The following is a 17,357-nucleotide window of genomic DNA, read 5'->3' on the forward strand; positions in this document are numbered from 1 at the left end:
ACCCTTTGTGGTCCAGGGTCACATATGGGACTTTTAGTTTGTCCATCATTGAATGGACCAAAAATACTGATGACTCTTCTTGTACTACCTGGCGGTTTTGTCCAATCAGATGCTCTTTAGAATCAGAAAGCCCCGCCCACTAACTGACTAGTGTAAAGCTTTTATGAGAAACGTGCTTTCTTGTAATAGAAATAGTGTGTGTGTCCAGTGTTTTCGAAATGCACCAGATTAATCAATTCCCAAAACTAGTTAAAACATGCATGTTGGTGTCTTCAGTAATCTTCATCTAGTCTTGTTTAGTGTCAATTTGGCTGCTGTATGACCGGTTTTGTATATTTTTGTTTTATTGAAAGGAAATGTCAGCATACGCACAATTACAGAAATTTAATGTAGTTTGATGGAGCCAATGCGATTACTGTGATGAGCAGTCACAATCTCATACCAGCCACACACTGCCAAATAACACAATATAGTTTTTACACTTATATCCTGACGCAACCTTTTTTAAAAATCTGAAAAATGTTGTTTTACTGCATGATGTTATTTGATAGAAATTAACGATTCATACTGATACTTACTAAGTCAAATGTGTTAAATGTCGACAGTGAATTTGATCTTAAAGGGATAGTTCACCCTCATTTACTCACACTTAGTTTATTTCTTCAGTTAAACACAAACGAGATCTACAGGGTTTCTGCAGGTTTCACCAAGTAAGATTTAAGACTTAAAACCTTCTCAAGACCATTATGAATAAAATTTCAGGCTTATTGATCTTATTCTTCATGTGGAAGTGCGCTCGTTTTTGCGATTGTTTTAGAACTTCCAATTTAGCTGCCTATGGGAGAAATGACTAGGAATAATAAACGGCAGAAAACGGTCAAACTGCTTACTCTACAAACAAGTGTTTGCATGATTATACAGACAAAGTAGAATAATATAATAAGGAAATATCAGTTTGCAACACCAAGCAGCAAAATGAGCTGTTTTTAACGTCTGAAAATTAATGGAAGTGAATGAGACAGGAAGTCTCGAGCCAAAATGATTTAAATGGCTGCGCCTGCTCGTATGCAGAGAATAAGGTGAATATGGCCAGTAGAAAACATTTTTAATGGTCCCCTCCAAAAAAATTTAAAAAATAATCTAATTTTGTTATGTGTTAGCCACATATTTTAAATAAGGTATCATAACAAGCAAACTCTGGTTGTTTACATAGACTTTAAAAAATTGAATAAATAAAATTTGACTTTTGTTTTTTTACAATAAGGTTGTATTAGTTCATGCATTTACTAAAATTATCAAACACCACATTACATTATTTGTTCATGTTAGTTAATGAAAATACAGCTGTTCATTATTAGTTCACCTTATCTCACGGTGCATTTACTAATGAGAAGCATGAATTTAGATTTTAATAATGCATTAGCAAATGTTAAACTATGATTAATAAATACTGTACTAACACGAAATAAGTATGAACGATACTTGTAAATATATTAATGAAACCTTATTGTAAAGTGTGACCTAAAAGATGATGAATTTTCTTTTTTTTGGGGGGGTGAACTATCCCTTTAAGACCAATTCACACCATACTGACTAACCATACTGATAATCTCCATATTAAAGCAGATCGCTTCTTAGACTTTTCTGCAAGCCAACAAACACCAATTAAACACTTTTAATCAATAACACACTGATCTGAGCAAAATCAATGAAGTATATATTGGTTTCTGTCAGGTGAGATGTGAATCAGGATTTAAAGGGATAGTTCACCTAAAATTACACCCTGTTTTATCTGAACCCCTTTGCATTCATGTAACTAAGGGCATAACCTTTGTTTTGTATAGATATTGAAATATTAATTATGAATCCATATGATACTTTTGCATGAGAAACAGGCAGATATGTAAAGTCAATATTCAAAAGGTAAAGCCTGATAACTGCTGCAACCAGATAGGAGACGTTAATTCCTGATTTGGTTTAATTATTTGGACTTTTGATGAATTTTAATGGTTGCAGAACTGCATTTAAATCAGAAATGGATCTTCAAAATAGCATTTTGTCCAGTTAAAGTCAAAAGGGTTTGTAAAAATACTGTTATATCAATTTGAGTTTTTAATTTCACTATTTTGTCTTTAATTAAAAAAAACTAACTAATTTATGTTATAAAAAAAACACTGTCCCTTTAAACAAAAAAATAAACTAAACATGCTGCATGGTTATTAGAATCTAAAGGCTTTTACTAGATGTTTATGATTTGCAAATCTTGTGAAGGTCAAAGTCTTTCATTGTGATAAAGTTTAATCATTGGTGCCACTTTTAAATGAATTACTTTAGTCTTTAAAACAAGCTTGACATTAAAAATGAGCAATAACGATCCACTACTGTAGGTCTGCTAGTTGCTAATCATTGCCTGTGAACACAAATGCCATGTGTTATTTTGCTCCATGATGAAATTTGAGGGTTTTTTTCTAATGAACAAGGATTTTGTTATTAAGAATTTCCATTTATTGACATTCAAAAAGAAACAATAAAACTGTGATCAATTGTCCAGCATTCAAAATCTGCAATAAAACTGACAATAGCAATTCTTCTTTAGGCTCGTGTGAGTGTGTTTTGTTTGTGTGTGTGTTAGGCTAATGTGGCATAAATGGCATCAGTAGCCACACCGCAGTTGTTGTCTTTCATGGACATCAGAATATAACCATCATTGCCCCAGTAAGAGGACCAGGAGTTCTTCACTAACCAGTAGGACTCGTTGTTCATTATCCCATAACCGACTGCCAGCACGGCATGATCCAAGTCATTTATCCCATTTTCTGTGGATGCAGAGGGAAACATACATTGTTGGTTTTTACAATATATTAATCTAAAAAAAATAAATAAAAAAGACACTGATGTGCTTTAAACCATGTATGCATACTAGTCTTCATTTGTAACTGTGCAGCATATTTCACTTATTTCTTAATTAAAATTAAATCTTGTAAAAATTAAATGCTCAAACTTTAAATTTGAAAAAGAATGTGCTCAGATTAAATGACCTAATTTCTAATTATTAAAAACATATTGCTCACAGATAGTTAATCTTTTAAATGCAATTTAATGTATTCTGTAAATCATGGTAAAAAATATATTATAGGCATGAATCATCTTTTAACAAAATGCCAAATTTCATTTTGTTATATATATATCTTGGGATGGGATATTCAAAAATCTAAATAATATTAAAAAGCTTCCTTTTTGTAAAAAAAAAAAAAAAACTAGTACTCATACATTAGTACATTTTTTGTCATTTAAAAATTTCATATATAAAAATTATTTACATACTTTAAATTTAAGGTCAGATTAGGCATTTATATATGACAGTTATGACTTGCATTTATTGCATTCCATGTACATAATCCCTTTTCTGAACTGGAATGATTCAACGAATCAGAACAGAATCAAGTTTAATGACAAATAAATGAAGTGGGTGGAACAAATCAATGAAGTGTAACGATGAATCAATGAAGTGGAGCGACGAATCAATGAAGTGAAACGGATCAATGAAGTGGAACAGAACAAATCAATGAAGCAGAATGACAAATCAATGAAGTGGAGCAACGAATCAATGAAGTGAAACGGATCAATGAAGTGGAACAGAACAAATCAATGAAGCAGAATGACAAATCAATGAAGTGGAGCAATGAATCAATGAAGTGGGTGGAAGGGGAAAAAAATGTGTATGTATATGTGTATAAAAATAAAAAGCCATTCAATTGGACATTGCTAAAAACTACCTAAAACAAAGCAGCACATTGTATTACATAAACATCCACCTGAAATGTCATTTTCTTTTATTATATTTTCTATTATGAGTCGTTCAATACTTGGGTTTCATAAGTTTACAAAAAAAAGGACTGATTCAACAAAGTTAAGTCCAACTTAATTTGTCCAATAGTAAATTAATGAGAAATAAGCATTTAATTGGCACTTTTAGAGATGCATACACAGTTAAAAAAAATATTTAAAATACATAAACTGATAGTGGGTTCAAGCTGACCTTGGATGAAAGGTCATCCAAGACTAGTGCTGAAATGCATTTACAAGGGAAGAATTAAGTTCTAAAGTATATTTATGCTTGAGGATTAACCTGACCATAACCAGTTTGCTGGAACAGATCAATGAAGTTGGTGGAACAAATCAATAAAAGTGTAACGACAAATCAAAGAAGTGTAACGAAACAAATCAATGAAGCAGAACGACAAATCAATGAAGTGGAACAAATCAATCAATGAAGCAGTGTGACGAATCAATGAAGTGGAACAAATCAATCAGGGAAGCAGAATGACAAATCAGTGAAGTGGAACAAATCAATCAATGAAGCAGAATGACAAATCAGTGAAGTGGAAACAAATCAATCAATGAAGCAGAATGACAAATCAATGAAGTGGAACAAATCAATCAATGAAGCAGAATGACAAATCAATGAAGTGGAACAAATCAATCAGGGAAGCATAACGACGAATCAATGAAGTGTAACTGATCAATGAAGCAGAACGACAAATCATTGAAGTGATTTCTTCCGCTTCATTGATTCGTCGTGATGCTTTATTGATTGATTTCTTCCGCTTCATTGATTCGTCAATCAAGCGGAACAAAATCAAATCAATAAAGCATAACGACGAATCAATGAAGCGGAACGGAACAAATCAATCAAGCGGAACAAATCAATCAATAAAGCATAACGACGAATCAATGAAGCGGAACAAAATCAATTAAGAGGAACAAATCAATTAGTAAAGCATAACGACAAATCAATGAAGCGGAACAAAATCAATCAAGCAGAACAAAATCAATACAGCATAACGACAAATCAATTAAGAGGAACAAATCAATCAATAAAGTATAACGACGAATCAATGAAGCGGAACAAATCAATCAATAAAGCATAACGACGAATCAATGAAGTGGAACAAATCAATCAATAAAGCATAACGACGAATCAATGAAGCGGAACAAAATCAATCAAGCAGAACAAAATCAATCAATAAAGCATAACGACGAATCAATGAAGGGGAAACAAAATCAAGCAGAACAAAATCAATCAATACAGCATAACGATAAATCAGTGAAGCGGAACAAATAAATGAAGTGGAACAAATCATTCAATAAGCGAAACAGATAAATCAATAAAGCATAACGACGAATCAATGAAGCAGAACGACAAATCCATGACTTAATTAATGAAATTATTCAAAACACATACAATACATACGACCAAAGAAAATCAATCGCAATGCGCTATATACTATTTTAAGGGATGTAAACAAAAACAATGGTCTCAGCACATTTCCTCTCACATTTTTAATTTCTATAGTTTCCGAGAATCCTAAAAGAGCCACATATTGATAAAAAATGTTATGCTAGCGGTTAACATTAACTTATGATTGAATTGCCTCTTGTTACAGTTATGAAATTGTTTGATAAGCAGGAAAATGTTCATGGGTCAATGACCTGACCACATTGAAACGGTCTATAATGAGGACCATCTGTGTTTAAGTGTGACACATTAGAATGTCTTAATGAAGACTTACTGCACTGTGGTTCATAGTAGACTCCATTGCTGTAGAAGGCGAAAGATCGGTGTGCGGCGTCGATGCTCACTGCTACAGGCCCGAATTTAAAGATCGCAGCCTTCAGTGCTGGAATATCACCACTGGTCACGTTAGTGTAACCAGTCAACTGAGCAACCATGGAGGACTTATCGTAATGACACAAACCATTCTGAAACACACAATGACATTTACAACCATCAGTGTGCAATGGATCCAAATGTAAAAAATAATACAATTTCACTGGGCAGGAATAATGATATTACGCTATGCATGAAAAACCTGCAATCAGAGAGACGTTTAAGAGAGACGATTCAGAAATATCTCAGGTGGTGCGGTACAGCTTTTTCCCCCAGAGCTGTCTCCCTTTTGAACTCTGCACCTCACTGACTCTTTTGCCCCCTTAATACACCCCCCACTCTCCTCTAATTAATACTCCTCACAATCACTGCACTATTTAATATTTGCACATTTAATAATTGCACATACTCATTGCACTGATTCATTTGCTTGAACTGTACATACCCACTGCACATGGACATTTGTAATTATGTTTATCTATCTGCACACTTCTGATTATTAATAGTATCCTGTACATATATTCATTTATTGTAAATCTATTCATAGCTAATACAACCTGTATATAATGTTCATTGTACATCCATCTGTAAATAATCACCATTGCTTTTCTATAATTGCACTTTATAACTTATACCTGGGCGACGCAGTGGCGCAGTAGGTAGTGCTGTCGCCTCACAGCAAGGTCGCTGGTTCGTGTTTCTGTGGGGAGTTTGCATGTTCTCCCTGTGTGAAGATGCGGTCACACTGGAGTTTGTGTGTGCGAAATTCTGTGGTACGGTGCTGCGAAACGGGCAGGATTAAACAAGATGATTAGACATTAAAAAAAGCGAGCGATTGCTCCATGTTTTAAATTTCTGTCCAGAGAGGTCATGTTTTGATCCTCGATTGGTCTCATGCAGTCAAGTGATGCGATTTCGCAGGTCAGAGTTCACCAAGCTTGAACTTTGCACCGCAGCAACCTGCGAAACTTGACGCATGACCTTGCGTTTACGGTCTGACGCATTCGCGCGAGTATGAATGGAAGTCTATAGGAGGAAAAGCCCAGTGTGACCGCAGCTTTAGCGTGGGTTTCCTTTGGGTGCTCCGGTTTCCCCCACAGTCCAAAGACATGCGGTACAGGTGAATTGGGTAGGCTAAATTGTCCGTTGTGTATGTGTGTGTGAATAAGTGTGTATGTGTTTCCCAGTGATGGGTTGCAACTGGAAGGGCATCCGCTGCATAAAACAAATGCTGGATAAGATGGCGGTTCATTCCACTGTGGCGACCCCAGATTAATAAAGGGACTAAGCTGAAAAGAAAATGAGTGAATGAACTTATACCTGTATCCTGCACTTGCTGCTATTGCATGGCTGGTTAGACCTAAACTGCATTTCGTTGCCTTGTACTTGTACACGTGTAATGACAATAAAGTTGAATCTAATCTAATCTAATATTGTGCCTACTGCAGCCATGGTACAGCAGCAATGTTCATTCAATATTACAAGGGTATAGTTCCTAGTCATCAGCCTAGAAAATGCAACTTTATATTTTCCATCAGTCTTCCTACACGATACAACTACTGAGGTCTTTAAATAGGAAAATAGTTGAAACTCTTTGGTCATTTGAGTGAGATGCTAATGATCTAATCAGACTCAATGAATTATGCCAAGCTAAACATGCTCCCACAGACCCGGAGATTGGCTGACTTGTTTCAAAAATAGTAAAACCAAACAGTTTAACCCTAGCGGAGCTGTAAAATGAGCCTACTTTAAAAGAGGAGTGTTCCTTTATCAAACAAACAAGTTATTGGTTTTGAGGTCTGTAAGTCTTTGTCAGTTTGTTATTGTGTAGTGTGGACCTGGCATTGTGAGGGGTACGTTCACACACCATGCCCATGTATGCTCCATAGCTCTCAGCTGTAGAAATGCCACCATGTTTCATGATCCACTCAAAAGCTCTCCATTCCTCTCCTCCATCACAACCATTATTGCCAAATCCCCAAGTGCAGTCCACCAGCATCTGCTGGGACAGTGACGTCAGCTGTCCCGTCTGAAAGAGAAAGACAGATCTGATTTACAACTACGCATCCATGCAAAGTTGTGATTTTGATTAAGCTGAAAACAACATTTTAATCCATACAGTACATTTGTAAATATCTGTGTAAAACAGCTAGAGTGATGGAAACATAACTATTAAATATTTTTTAAAAAGCCATTCAATTGGACATTGCAAAAATCTACCTATAATATTGTTTTGCATAAATATCCACCTGAAAATGAGAGGCAAAATAAATTAATTTTTTCTTTTATTGGAGTGGTTCATGAATATGCCTTTTCGTAAGTTTTATAAGTTGAGTGAGCAAACACACAAAAAAAAAAGAGGACTTGATTCAACAAAGTTAAGTCCTGTTCAAGTTCAACTGAATTTGTCCCATAGGAAATGAATGTCAAATACTAAAATTAAAAGCATTATTAACTGGAACTTTTATAGGTAAATACACATTTAAAGACATTTTAAAAACACATATTGATAGATTATTTTCCCCAAAGAGAGTGATGTGACATTTGTTTAAATCAAATAAATAAATAATAAAGTGGATTCACACTTTTGTGCCTAAATGTGTCCACAAGAGTAGTAGTAATGGCTGCAGTATAATTCATGCTTGATGGTCAACCTGATCTTAACCAGTTTGCATTCATTAGATTTGTTTACCCGAAACTTACTCTGCCACCCAGTCAGTCTGCAGCCGGTGTACATCATAATAATATATTATATCATATAGTTAACATGTTCACATCCCATCACACTCTAACTAGGACTGCACATTATATAGTTTCAGCCACAATAAATCGCAGGATATATGCAGTGTTGAGCCATGTTTATTAATATTTCACAAGTGTTTAAGGCCTGTGACTGTGTGAGGATTTTAAAATCATAAAGACATAAGAAATTGTACCGTTTGTACCACTGACAAATTAAAAACAATTGATTTTATTGAACTGTTTATAAAGAAGACTATGCACTATTATTTTACATATGATTATTCAATTACTGTATACAGTCTGACCCCTCAAAAAACAGTAAAATGCTTTATTAAATAAATGATTTGTATATTTTTCTTTATTGAATTCATCTATGCTTGAAGATTTATAATATTATTTGCACTGCCCTTTATCTGAAATAAAATTATTTTTAAATAGTTATTCAACTAATTTAAGTGATATTGTATTCAAATCGCAATATATATATATATATATAAAAATCATCGCAGGATAAAAAAAATTCAATGTTATATTTTTCCAATATTGTGCAGCCCTAACTCTAATTCTTATCCATATTTTGTGCAATACTGTATTCAACACGTTCACTTCACATTCTGTCACTGTGTATTATTGGATCAATGCTCTTTATATTTCAAATTTTGTCATATTATATATTCTTCCGCCAATTTCAGTATACTCAGTAGTCAGTACATAGTACTGTGACAAAGAATCAGAATCTTGTCGTTTTACCTTCAGGAAAAGTGCTCCCTCTAGTGTTCCAGTGGTGGCAAAGCTCCAGCAGGATCCACACACAGCCTGGTCTTTCACTGGCGTCACAGCGCCTAAAAATACCCAACATGTAAACTCAATCACTTCTAAAAACACTGCATAGAAAGAGGACACATACAACTTTAAACATTACACACCGTACAGTCTCCAGTCTACGGAGTTTGGTGTGGCTATAGACCGGATTTCCGAGGGGAAAGGCTGGGCTTTTCTGTGAACCTTCGGAGTCCTTTGACATCCTCTCATCATTGACAGCTCTTTCTGCGAGCGATCGGCCAAGTGATTGACGGAGAGCGAGAATGAAAGGCCAGCTCTGTTCATAGAGTGCACATATCTGAAGAAGAAGGAAAAAAAAAAAAAAAAAAAAAAAAAAAGAAATTCATAAAACTCTTGTTTGCTAATAGAGTACTTTAATATGGCTTCAAGTTCTCATTTCGTTTAAAGGTATTTGGCGTATTGGAAACCGTGTATTTTTATTATAAACACTCACATTTTATTTATATATATATATATATATATATATATATATATATATATATATATATATATATATATATATATATATATATATATATATATATATATATATATAATAAAAACAACCACCACACACACACACACACACACACACACACACACACACACACACACACACATTTGAATAAAATTTATTTAAAGGCTAAATGCCATTCATACGAAACACCACTTGAAGAGTTAAACTTGCCTTTCCAAGAAATATTAAACAAAAAATAAATCCGTTTTAGATCACAAAAAAGATGGACCCCTCAGTCATTTTAGAGGAGTAGAGCCTTTCCATGTTATTTTATTCCCCCTTTTTCTTTCCTTATTTATTTATTTATTTATTTATAAAGTTTTACTTATTATTATTTATTTATTTGTATTTTATCTTAATATTATTTATATATTTTATAGGACCTAAATGTGTGTATGTGTGCAACTGGTTTGGGTTTGTTTGTTGTGAAAAGCTATTTGTACTGTATGTTTCATATCTAACATGTTCAATAAAAATACTTTTGGGAAAACAACAAAAAATATATAACACCACCATTTTGAACAGTTTGCATTTAATAAAAAAAATAAATAAAAAAAAACTTCAATTAAAATAAAAATGTGAATAATAAAATTTAAGTCAACTTAATTTAAATAATGCATATAAATTTTTAAAAATGAAAAGGTCATTATATAATAATCATGGCTTCAGAGGATGCATGTTGTGCCTAAAATATATATAAAGCAATCAATATACTGTTGTTTTGATTATCACTGTATACTTAAAGGCTAGGTGTTCTTTTTATTTGCTTGTTTGTTTTTGTGTAAATTTTTGAGCATTTCAGAAAATCTATCCTGGAACTTGTGCTTATTTGAAGTCTATTCAATGACCAAATAAAACTTATTTGACAAAAAAAATTATATATTTGTAATATTTATAGAATTTCCTCAAGTTTTATTACATCAACACATCTGTTTGTTTTTTCCTCACCGAATATTATGCACAAAGTTGTGCTCACGCTCCTCGTGCTCCTTCTCATTGTCATATTGACGATTAAACTTCTCCTTATAGTGGCCAAACATACGGTGGGCGTGGCTAACCGGGGAGGTTTCTACAAAATCTTGAATGGGATTGGCTAATAAACGATGCTCTACACCAGGACCAGGAAAGTCACCACATGACATACCTAAAAACAAAAAAAGTGAAACAATTAATTACTGATTTAATTTAAGCAGCAGAAAAAATGCCACGTCACCAAATGTGATTTAAGAACTTACCTCCAGGTAGTTTAAAAATGTTTGCATCAACCTGAGAGCTGAAGTCGCTGTAATCAACAATATATTTATCATAGTGGGAGCCCAAAAGAGTATTGAAGCCCATCATCTCATAGTGGTGTGGCATGGCTGAAGAATCAATTCCCTCTGGACGTGTGACCCACAGACGGTATGTGTTTTTCTTATGACCAACCGTTGTGACATTTTTCCAGACCTCACACAGAACGCCTGCGTAATATTCAATCTTCTCAAACTGCAAGACAAACAATTTTATAAACACTTATGATGTTATTGATCTGATCCACAATAGGAAGTCGCTCATATTTGAATAAATGATGACACTGAATTTTTATTTTATCTATCAGACATACTTCAAAGCCTTGCACATCAGGCAGTGCTATCTGAGGAATTATTGGTTCATCCTTGGTGCCGTTAAGCTGAAAACACTTCATAGTGTTGAATTCGGTCTCAGTGGTGACAGGTGTGATCTTGTAAACGGCACCATAGTCCAAGTCATTTCCAATGAAGAAAGTGCAAACTTGACCTGTGTAGATCAATTAGGAGAAACTGCATATTTTTATCACCACATGAAAAAAATACCATAGTAATTTATATGTTTTTGAACCATACTACTAGAGTAAACTCGATTATACTGTATATTATATCATTTACGACACTTGATTAATACTACAGCCTAACACCAATCTGATTTCACCAAGTAGGACATGTTCCTGGATTAAAATCTATGTTGATCCTGGAACAACATTCCAATCAGCCAATCAGAATTAAGGGATATGTTTACTGTTTATGTTAAGTTCAGGCTTATAGTTTAGGCGCTTTAGTTTTATGCACTTCCAAATAATTGTCATCCAACTATTATTCCCCTCTGATTTTGGGAATAATTTACAGTAATGGTTGGGTTTAGGGGTAGGGAATAGATTTGCATTACATTTTTTGAACACAAGTGATGATCCAGGATCAACATAGAGGTTAATCCAGGATCACATCATACTTGGCAAAATCATGACGTGCTACAGCATGTTTTATTAAAGGAAGTGTTCACCAAAAAAAAAAAAATAATAATTATATTCTGTCGCCTTCTCGTGTTCCACTTGTTTAAGTTTCTTTTGTTGAACACAAAGGAAGATATTTTGAAGAGAGCCATAACCATAGACTTCCACAGTATTTGTGTTTCCTCCTGTGGAAGCCAATGGTTACAGGTTTTCAGCTTTTGTAAAATAAAGAAATATATATAAAAACTAAAATATTTTCTGTTCAACAGAATAAAGAAACTCATAAAGGCATATAACCACTCGAGGGGGAGTACGTTTTTACTTTTGGTGAACTATCCTTTTAACTACAGTGAACTGATAAACTGCATAACTGTAGCATACTATAGTTTCACTACAGTAAACTGTATAATAATATACCTTATAGTTGTAGAAAACCTGCAAAAAAAAAAGTGCACAAAACATGGAAAAAAAATGTTTGCGTTTATATTACTATTATATTTTTAGTACCACAGCTAAGCATGGGCCGGGATAAGTTTGTGAAGGTATGATAACCTTTGATAAAAATAATTGTATAATAAACGTTTTAAGATATTGTGATGATTACTGCTTTAAAATAAAGTTATTTTTTTAAATGTCTTAATAAAAAACATATTTTTCCCATTTGAACAAAATATACAGCATTTCACTTTACAATTCACATTTATAATATTTTGGATCAGTAAACATGACTTCTGCTAGGTTTATTAGTTTACAAAAAACAGATTTTTTTAATAGCACATAAAAAACCTTTATATATACACCTTAAGAACGGTATAAAATGTTTGTTGTTTTAAAACCTTGACTTTTCCAAACCACACTAAACCTTAAAACAGGTTATCGTCCCATGCCTAACCACAGCAACTATTGAAATCACCACAACAGATTAATTTAAATCCTTTACTACAGTATGGTTCAAAAACACTATAGTATTTGCAAAAGGTTACTGTAGTAGGTTTTATTTTCACTGTTTTCCTTTTAATACTCCCATGATAACTGACCATGATAATAATCGATTCGACTTCTTTTCCCCGTCAGGTCGTACCAAGCTTCAAATGGCTCCTTTATCTCAGCATAAGGCAAAGAAAGCAAACCTAGTACATAAAAGAGGAATATGTAATTTTAAAGTACGTACAATCCACTGGACTGAGGTAAAGTTGGTTTTATGTTCACACATTTGGAAAGTCGGTCCTTAACAATATACTTTCAGAAAAGTATTTTTTGCTAATATTAAATAGTGAAATCATATTAGCAGCCACTGAATATCAAAGGCATAGCCGGCCCTCCCTATAAGCGAACTAAGCAGCTGCTTAGGGCCCCGCCGCTACTAAGGGCCCCCCACAACCGACTAATGATGTGTGTCGCTTCCTTGCTGAAATCATTTTTATTTGCATTTTACATTTATCTTCATTGACAGTGCTTTAGTGCTTAAATTTTCATTTTCACTGAGAAACAAAACAAAAATAAATAATTCGCAATTTTATTTAAGTTGAAATGGTTTTCGTGTGAAGGTCATCAGGAAGATCAACAGGAAGCTTGCAGCATCTCATTTGTCATATGCATTCTGTGTTCTCGCAGTTTGAGTTTGTTCTTCCAAGGTAACCTGCAAGAGTGACCAGTCAACTCAAGAACGTGAATCCTTGCATAGACACTGCCATGGCCTTTGCTTCATTGCCGGTTCCATTTATATGCCTGACTTTTTTTTTTTTTTTTAGAAATTTGACCGTAAAAATAAAACAAAACAAACGTTATTTTTAATTCTAAAGAAAAACTGTGGGGGAAAATGACGACAGAAGAGACGAGCTCAAAATCATTTTTAGCATCACTTTTAAGTGCTAATGATGATATTAAGTACATAATCTAGTAGCACATTTATAGAAAATAGGCAATATTATGCACACTGGTAATATTTTTTTCTTGAGACATGTTTATAAAAGTTATGTCATAATTGAATTACTCATAGTTTATTATAAGCTCTGAACCCTGCATCTCAAATAAGGAGCAGGGAACAAGACTGAAGAAAATACATTTTGTGTTAGGGTATTAACAATAACCCACTATTTGTTGCTTCCCTTTTTCTTATATGTTTTTTATATTAATATTTTTCATATTTATATTATTTGCTTATTGATTTTATTATTTATGGATCAATCTTTGCATTAATGTTAATTGTTTTGTTGTTTTTATGAGTTCAGAATGTATATTTTATTACTAAGTAATGCATTTCCACTTTTGGTTAATTATTGTTCAATGTCGGTGCATTGCAAGGTTTTTTGCGTTAAGAATTTATAAAGAAACTCAACTTAGAATGTTTTATAGAATCTTCAATCTGTTTGCCAAATTAATTGAATATGTTTTAAACACTCTAAAAGGCTGTAAAGTAAGGTTGGTCCCTTTTTTAAAGATTGCTTAATCGTTCATTATTTGAAGCTGCTAGTTGACAAAAACAGTGCTGTTTTAAAATGTCCAAATTATCTGGACAGATATTAAGAATTAAAAAAAAAAAAATAATAATAATAATAATAAAAAAAAAAAAAAATAAATAAATAAATAAATAAATAAATAAAAATCAAGCTTTACTTTTCGGTTTCATTGATAGTAAGGCAATATAATCATTGTGGGCCGGTTTGCAATGGGAATACTGTTTAGAGCAAGGTAGGGCCCCAAAATTATTCTGCTTTGGGCCCCCAAATGTACAGGGCAGGCACTGATCAAAGTACAACACTGTTCAGTCAAATAATTGTGCTAATGTTGTTTCTAATTCACTTTGTGATTTCAGGCCGAATATTTAAAGCACTATGGTAAACAATATAGGGAGCATGTCACAAGTTGTCACTTAACGAAAATGCAATTATAAAACCAACTTTACCACAACATATAACGGGATATTCTGTTAGCCAGAAATGTACCTTTGACATGATAAGTCTTTCCAAACTCAGGAACTGTCCGGTCTGCAACCGGTGTGGCATCTGAGAAGGAAAGAAAAGCTCTTATTTATGCACAAATTCAATTCATCTTTATTTCTATAGCGCTTTTACAATATAGATCGTGTCAAAGCAGCTTCACATAGAAGATTATAGTGAATTGAAACAGTGTCAGTCCAGTTTTCAGAGTTGAAGTTCAGTTCAGTGTGGTTTAATATTCACTGCTGAGAGTACTATATTTACTAAACAACTTCGAATATGTAATTATAATAGGTCTAAATATGCATTTCTATGCCTCCTCAACATATTTAACGTTGAAAATATCACAGGAAATGCAGCACACAAATCACGAGACCGTCGGTCATATGCGTTTGTTTTCTTCCTGTACATCAACAACAACACTTTACCTGCAGCACACGACAGAAGCACGAATCCAGCTAGGAGAAACCACATGTCTACAGAAGCCAGACAGTCAGTCAACCGCTACAGATGCTAATAAACATTCATCTGTACAATAGAAAGTCCCGAAAAAAAAAAAGACAATCTAGATGTTTCCGCCACGGAGGACGCAAACGCGCCAAGTTCCTATAAAACAGCAGAAGGAGGGACTGAATTAAAGTCATATGATGGTCTATTGCTGTCACATGACTGCAGTCAGCTGTTTTCTCCCTTTATCAGCTTAATGGCGGTAATTGAAAACGCTGACAGGTACTAACAAGAAGTTAAAGTTTTACTATATATACCAAGAGTAATATTGAGCCTTTTCCTTAAGAGAAATCATTACTGTACCTTATATTCAATCTTATTGTATGTTTTTATTAAAGGATCAACTGATTTGCTGGAAAAATTGTGGCTGTTACCACAGAAATATCATGTTAGAAGTAAAATTAAAGAAATACCCTATAAACTACTCCACAGATTTTAGCCAGCAAAACATTATTTACAAACATTTAAAAGTGGGATTGATGTGAATTGTATTTTTTGTTATGAATATGAGGAATCTACTTGACACTTATTTTGGCATTGTCCATATTCAGTCTACTTATGGAGTGAGGTGCAAAAATGTATTAATAACAAATTACAGTGTTCTGAACCTCTTTCATTGTTGTGGGAAAATGTTATTTTTGGCTTTGCTGTGTAACCTAGTTTTTATTTAACTTATTTAATTATTTTGCAAACAAAATTTTACATTCATAAATGAAAATTTACTAATAAGAACCCGAGTTTTAAGATATTGATGACTGAATTATGCTTATATATTAGTAGTTTCAGAGACTCTAAATAAGTAAGCCCTACGCACTTTAAAACTTTGTGAACTCTACAATGTATTTATGTATTTATTTGATTATTGCATATGTGCATTTTGTATATTAGTATTTTATTTATGCTTACCCCCTGGCATATATATTTTTGTACTGTTAAAATGTTATAAAAAAAAACAAAATAAAAACAAGAAGTTAATGTTGTATTACACACACACACACACGCACGCACACACACACACACACACACACACAAAATCTAATATGAGAAAGGAGAAGCGAGAAAGATTTAATCTCTTACATGTGAAATGCGAGATTTGAAGTAACTGAGAAGACTTGAAACATGAGATGACTGCAGTGAAAAATGATAATCTATCTATCTATCTATCTATCTATCTATCTATCTATCTATCTATCTATCTACCTACCTACCTACCTACCTACCTACCTATCTATCTATCTATCTATCTATCTATCTATCTATCTATCTATCTATCTATCTCTGTCTGTCTGTGTCTTACTGTTTTACTCAAAAGATATTTTTTTTCTTATTGAACCTGTTTGTAGAAAGCTTTATGTGTGACGAAATTGTCAAACCACAAACAAACAGACAAACAAAAACGGATATATAAATTTTGTTATGAAGTTATGTTCATTATTGTTTAAATAAAATAAAACTAAATAAAATAAACTCAATCAGTAATGAAATGGTTGCAAACATACTTTCCTTGACAAGCAAATGATTCCTATTCTTAATAATTTAAACAATCATTTTCAATCTCAGAAAGCAGCTCAGTATTGAAAAAGAAAGATTCGGACACATGCCCAATACTTTAATAGTCTTACAGTTTTTCTCAGTGGCTTTGGTGCATTTCTCCCAACACTATTTACATTTGCACAGCAGTTAATGCATTTCTCAAAACAATTAGTACAAACTACAAAACCTAGCTGATAACCTGCAAAAGAGTGTCACTTGCTCAAAATGGAGAGCTCATTCCTCAAAAGCAAGTACTGATGTCAATGAAGGTGTCAGTGTCATCAAGATGAAAAGTCCTGACAATCATTCTGTAAATCATTCATGAAATTGTTTAACTTAGAAGACGTTTTCAGGAAAAAAACAATTAGCCTGGCAGATTTC

General features: G+C 33.3%; 1 protein-coding gene across 1 annotated transcript; it reads right to left on the reverse strand.

The window, feature by feature from the left end:
• Positions 1-2,482: 2,482 nt before the first annotated feature.
• Positions 2,483-15,559, reverse strand: zgc:110239 (uncharacterized protein LOC550326 homolog). Its single transcript, XM_056480016.1, has 11 exons — positions 15,365-15,559; positions 14,943-15,002; positions 13,035-13,127; positions 11,356-11,528; positions 10,988-11,237; positions 10,701-10,896; positions 9,340-9,533; positions 9,164-9,255; positions 7,539-7,700; positions 5,574-5,763; positions 2,483-2,816 (listed from the first exon to the last, which is right to left on the reverse strand). Exons 1-11 carry the CDS (start codon positions 15,408-15,410, stop codon positions 2,629-2,631), a joined length of 1,644 nt encoding a protein of 547 aa, XP_056335991.1. The 5' UTR covers positions 15,411-15,559; the 3' UTR covers positions 2,483-2,628.
• Positions 15,560-17,357: the final 1,798 nt, after the last annotated feature.

This window comes from Danio aesculapii, chromosome 19 (genome assembly GCF_903798145.1).
Source record: "Danio aesculapii chromosome 19, fDanAes4.1, whole genome shotgun sequence".
NCBI classification, from domain to species: domain Eukaryota; kingdom Metazoa; phylum Chordata; class Actinopteri; order Cypriniformes; family Danionidae; genus Danio; species Danio aesculapii.

Excerpts from the sequence above, each read along its gene's own strand:
- zgc:110239 (XM_056480016.1), bottom strand. The coding sequence starts at position 15,410 with ATGTGGTTTCTCCTAGCTGGATTCGTGCTTCTGTCGTGTGCTGCAG. Across the intron at positions 11,529-13,034 it reads TCGAATCGATTATTATCATG|GTCAAGTTTGCACTTTCTTC; the intron begins GTCAGTTATCAT and ends TGATCTACACAG. Across the intron at positions 10,897-10,987 it reads CATTTTTAAACTACCTGGAG|GTATGTCATGTGGTGACTTT; the intron begins GTAAGTTCTTAA and ends TTTTGTTTTTAG.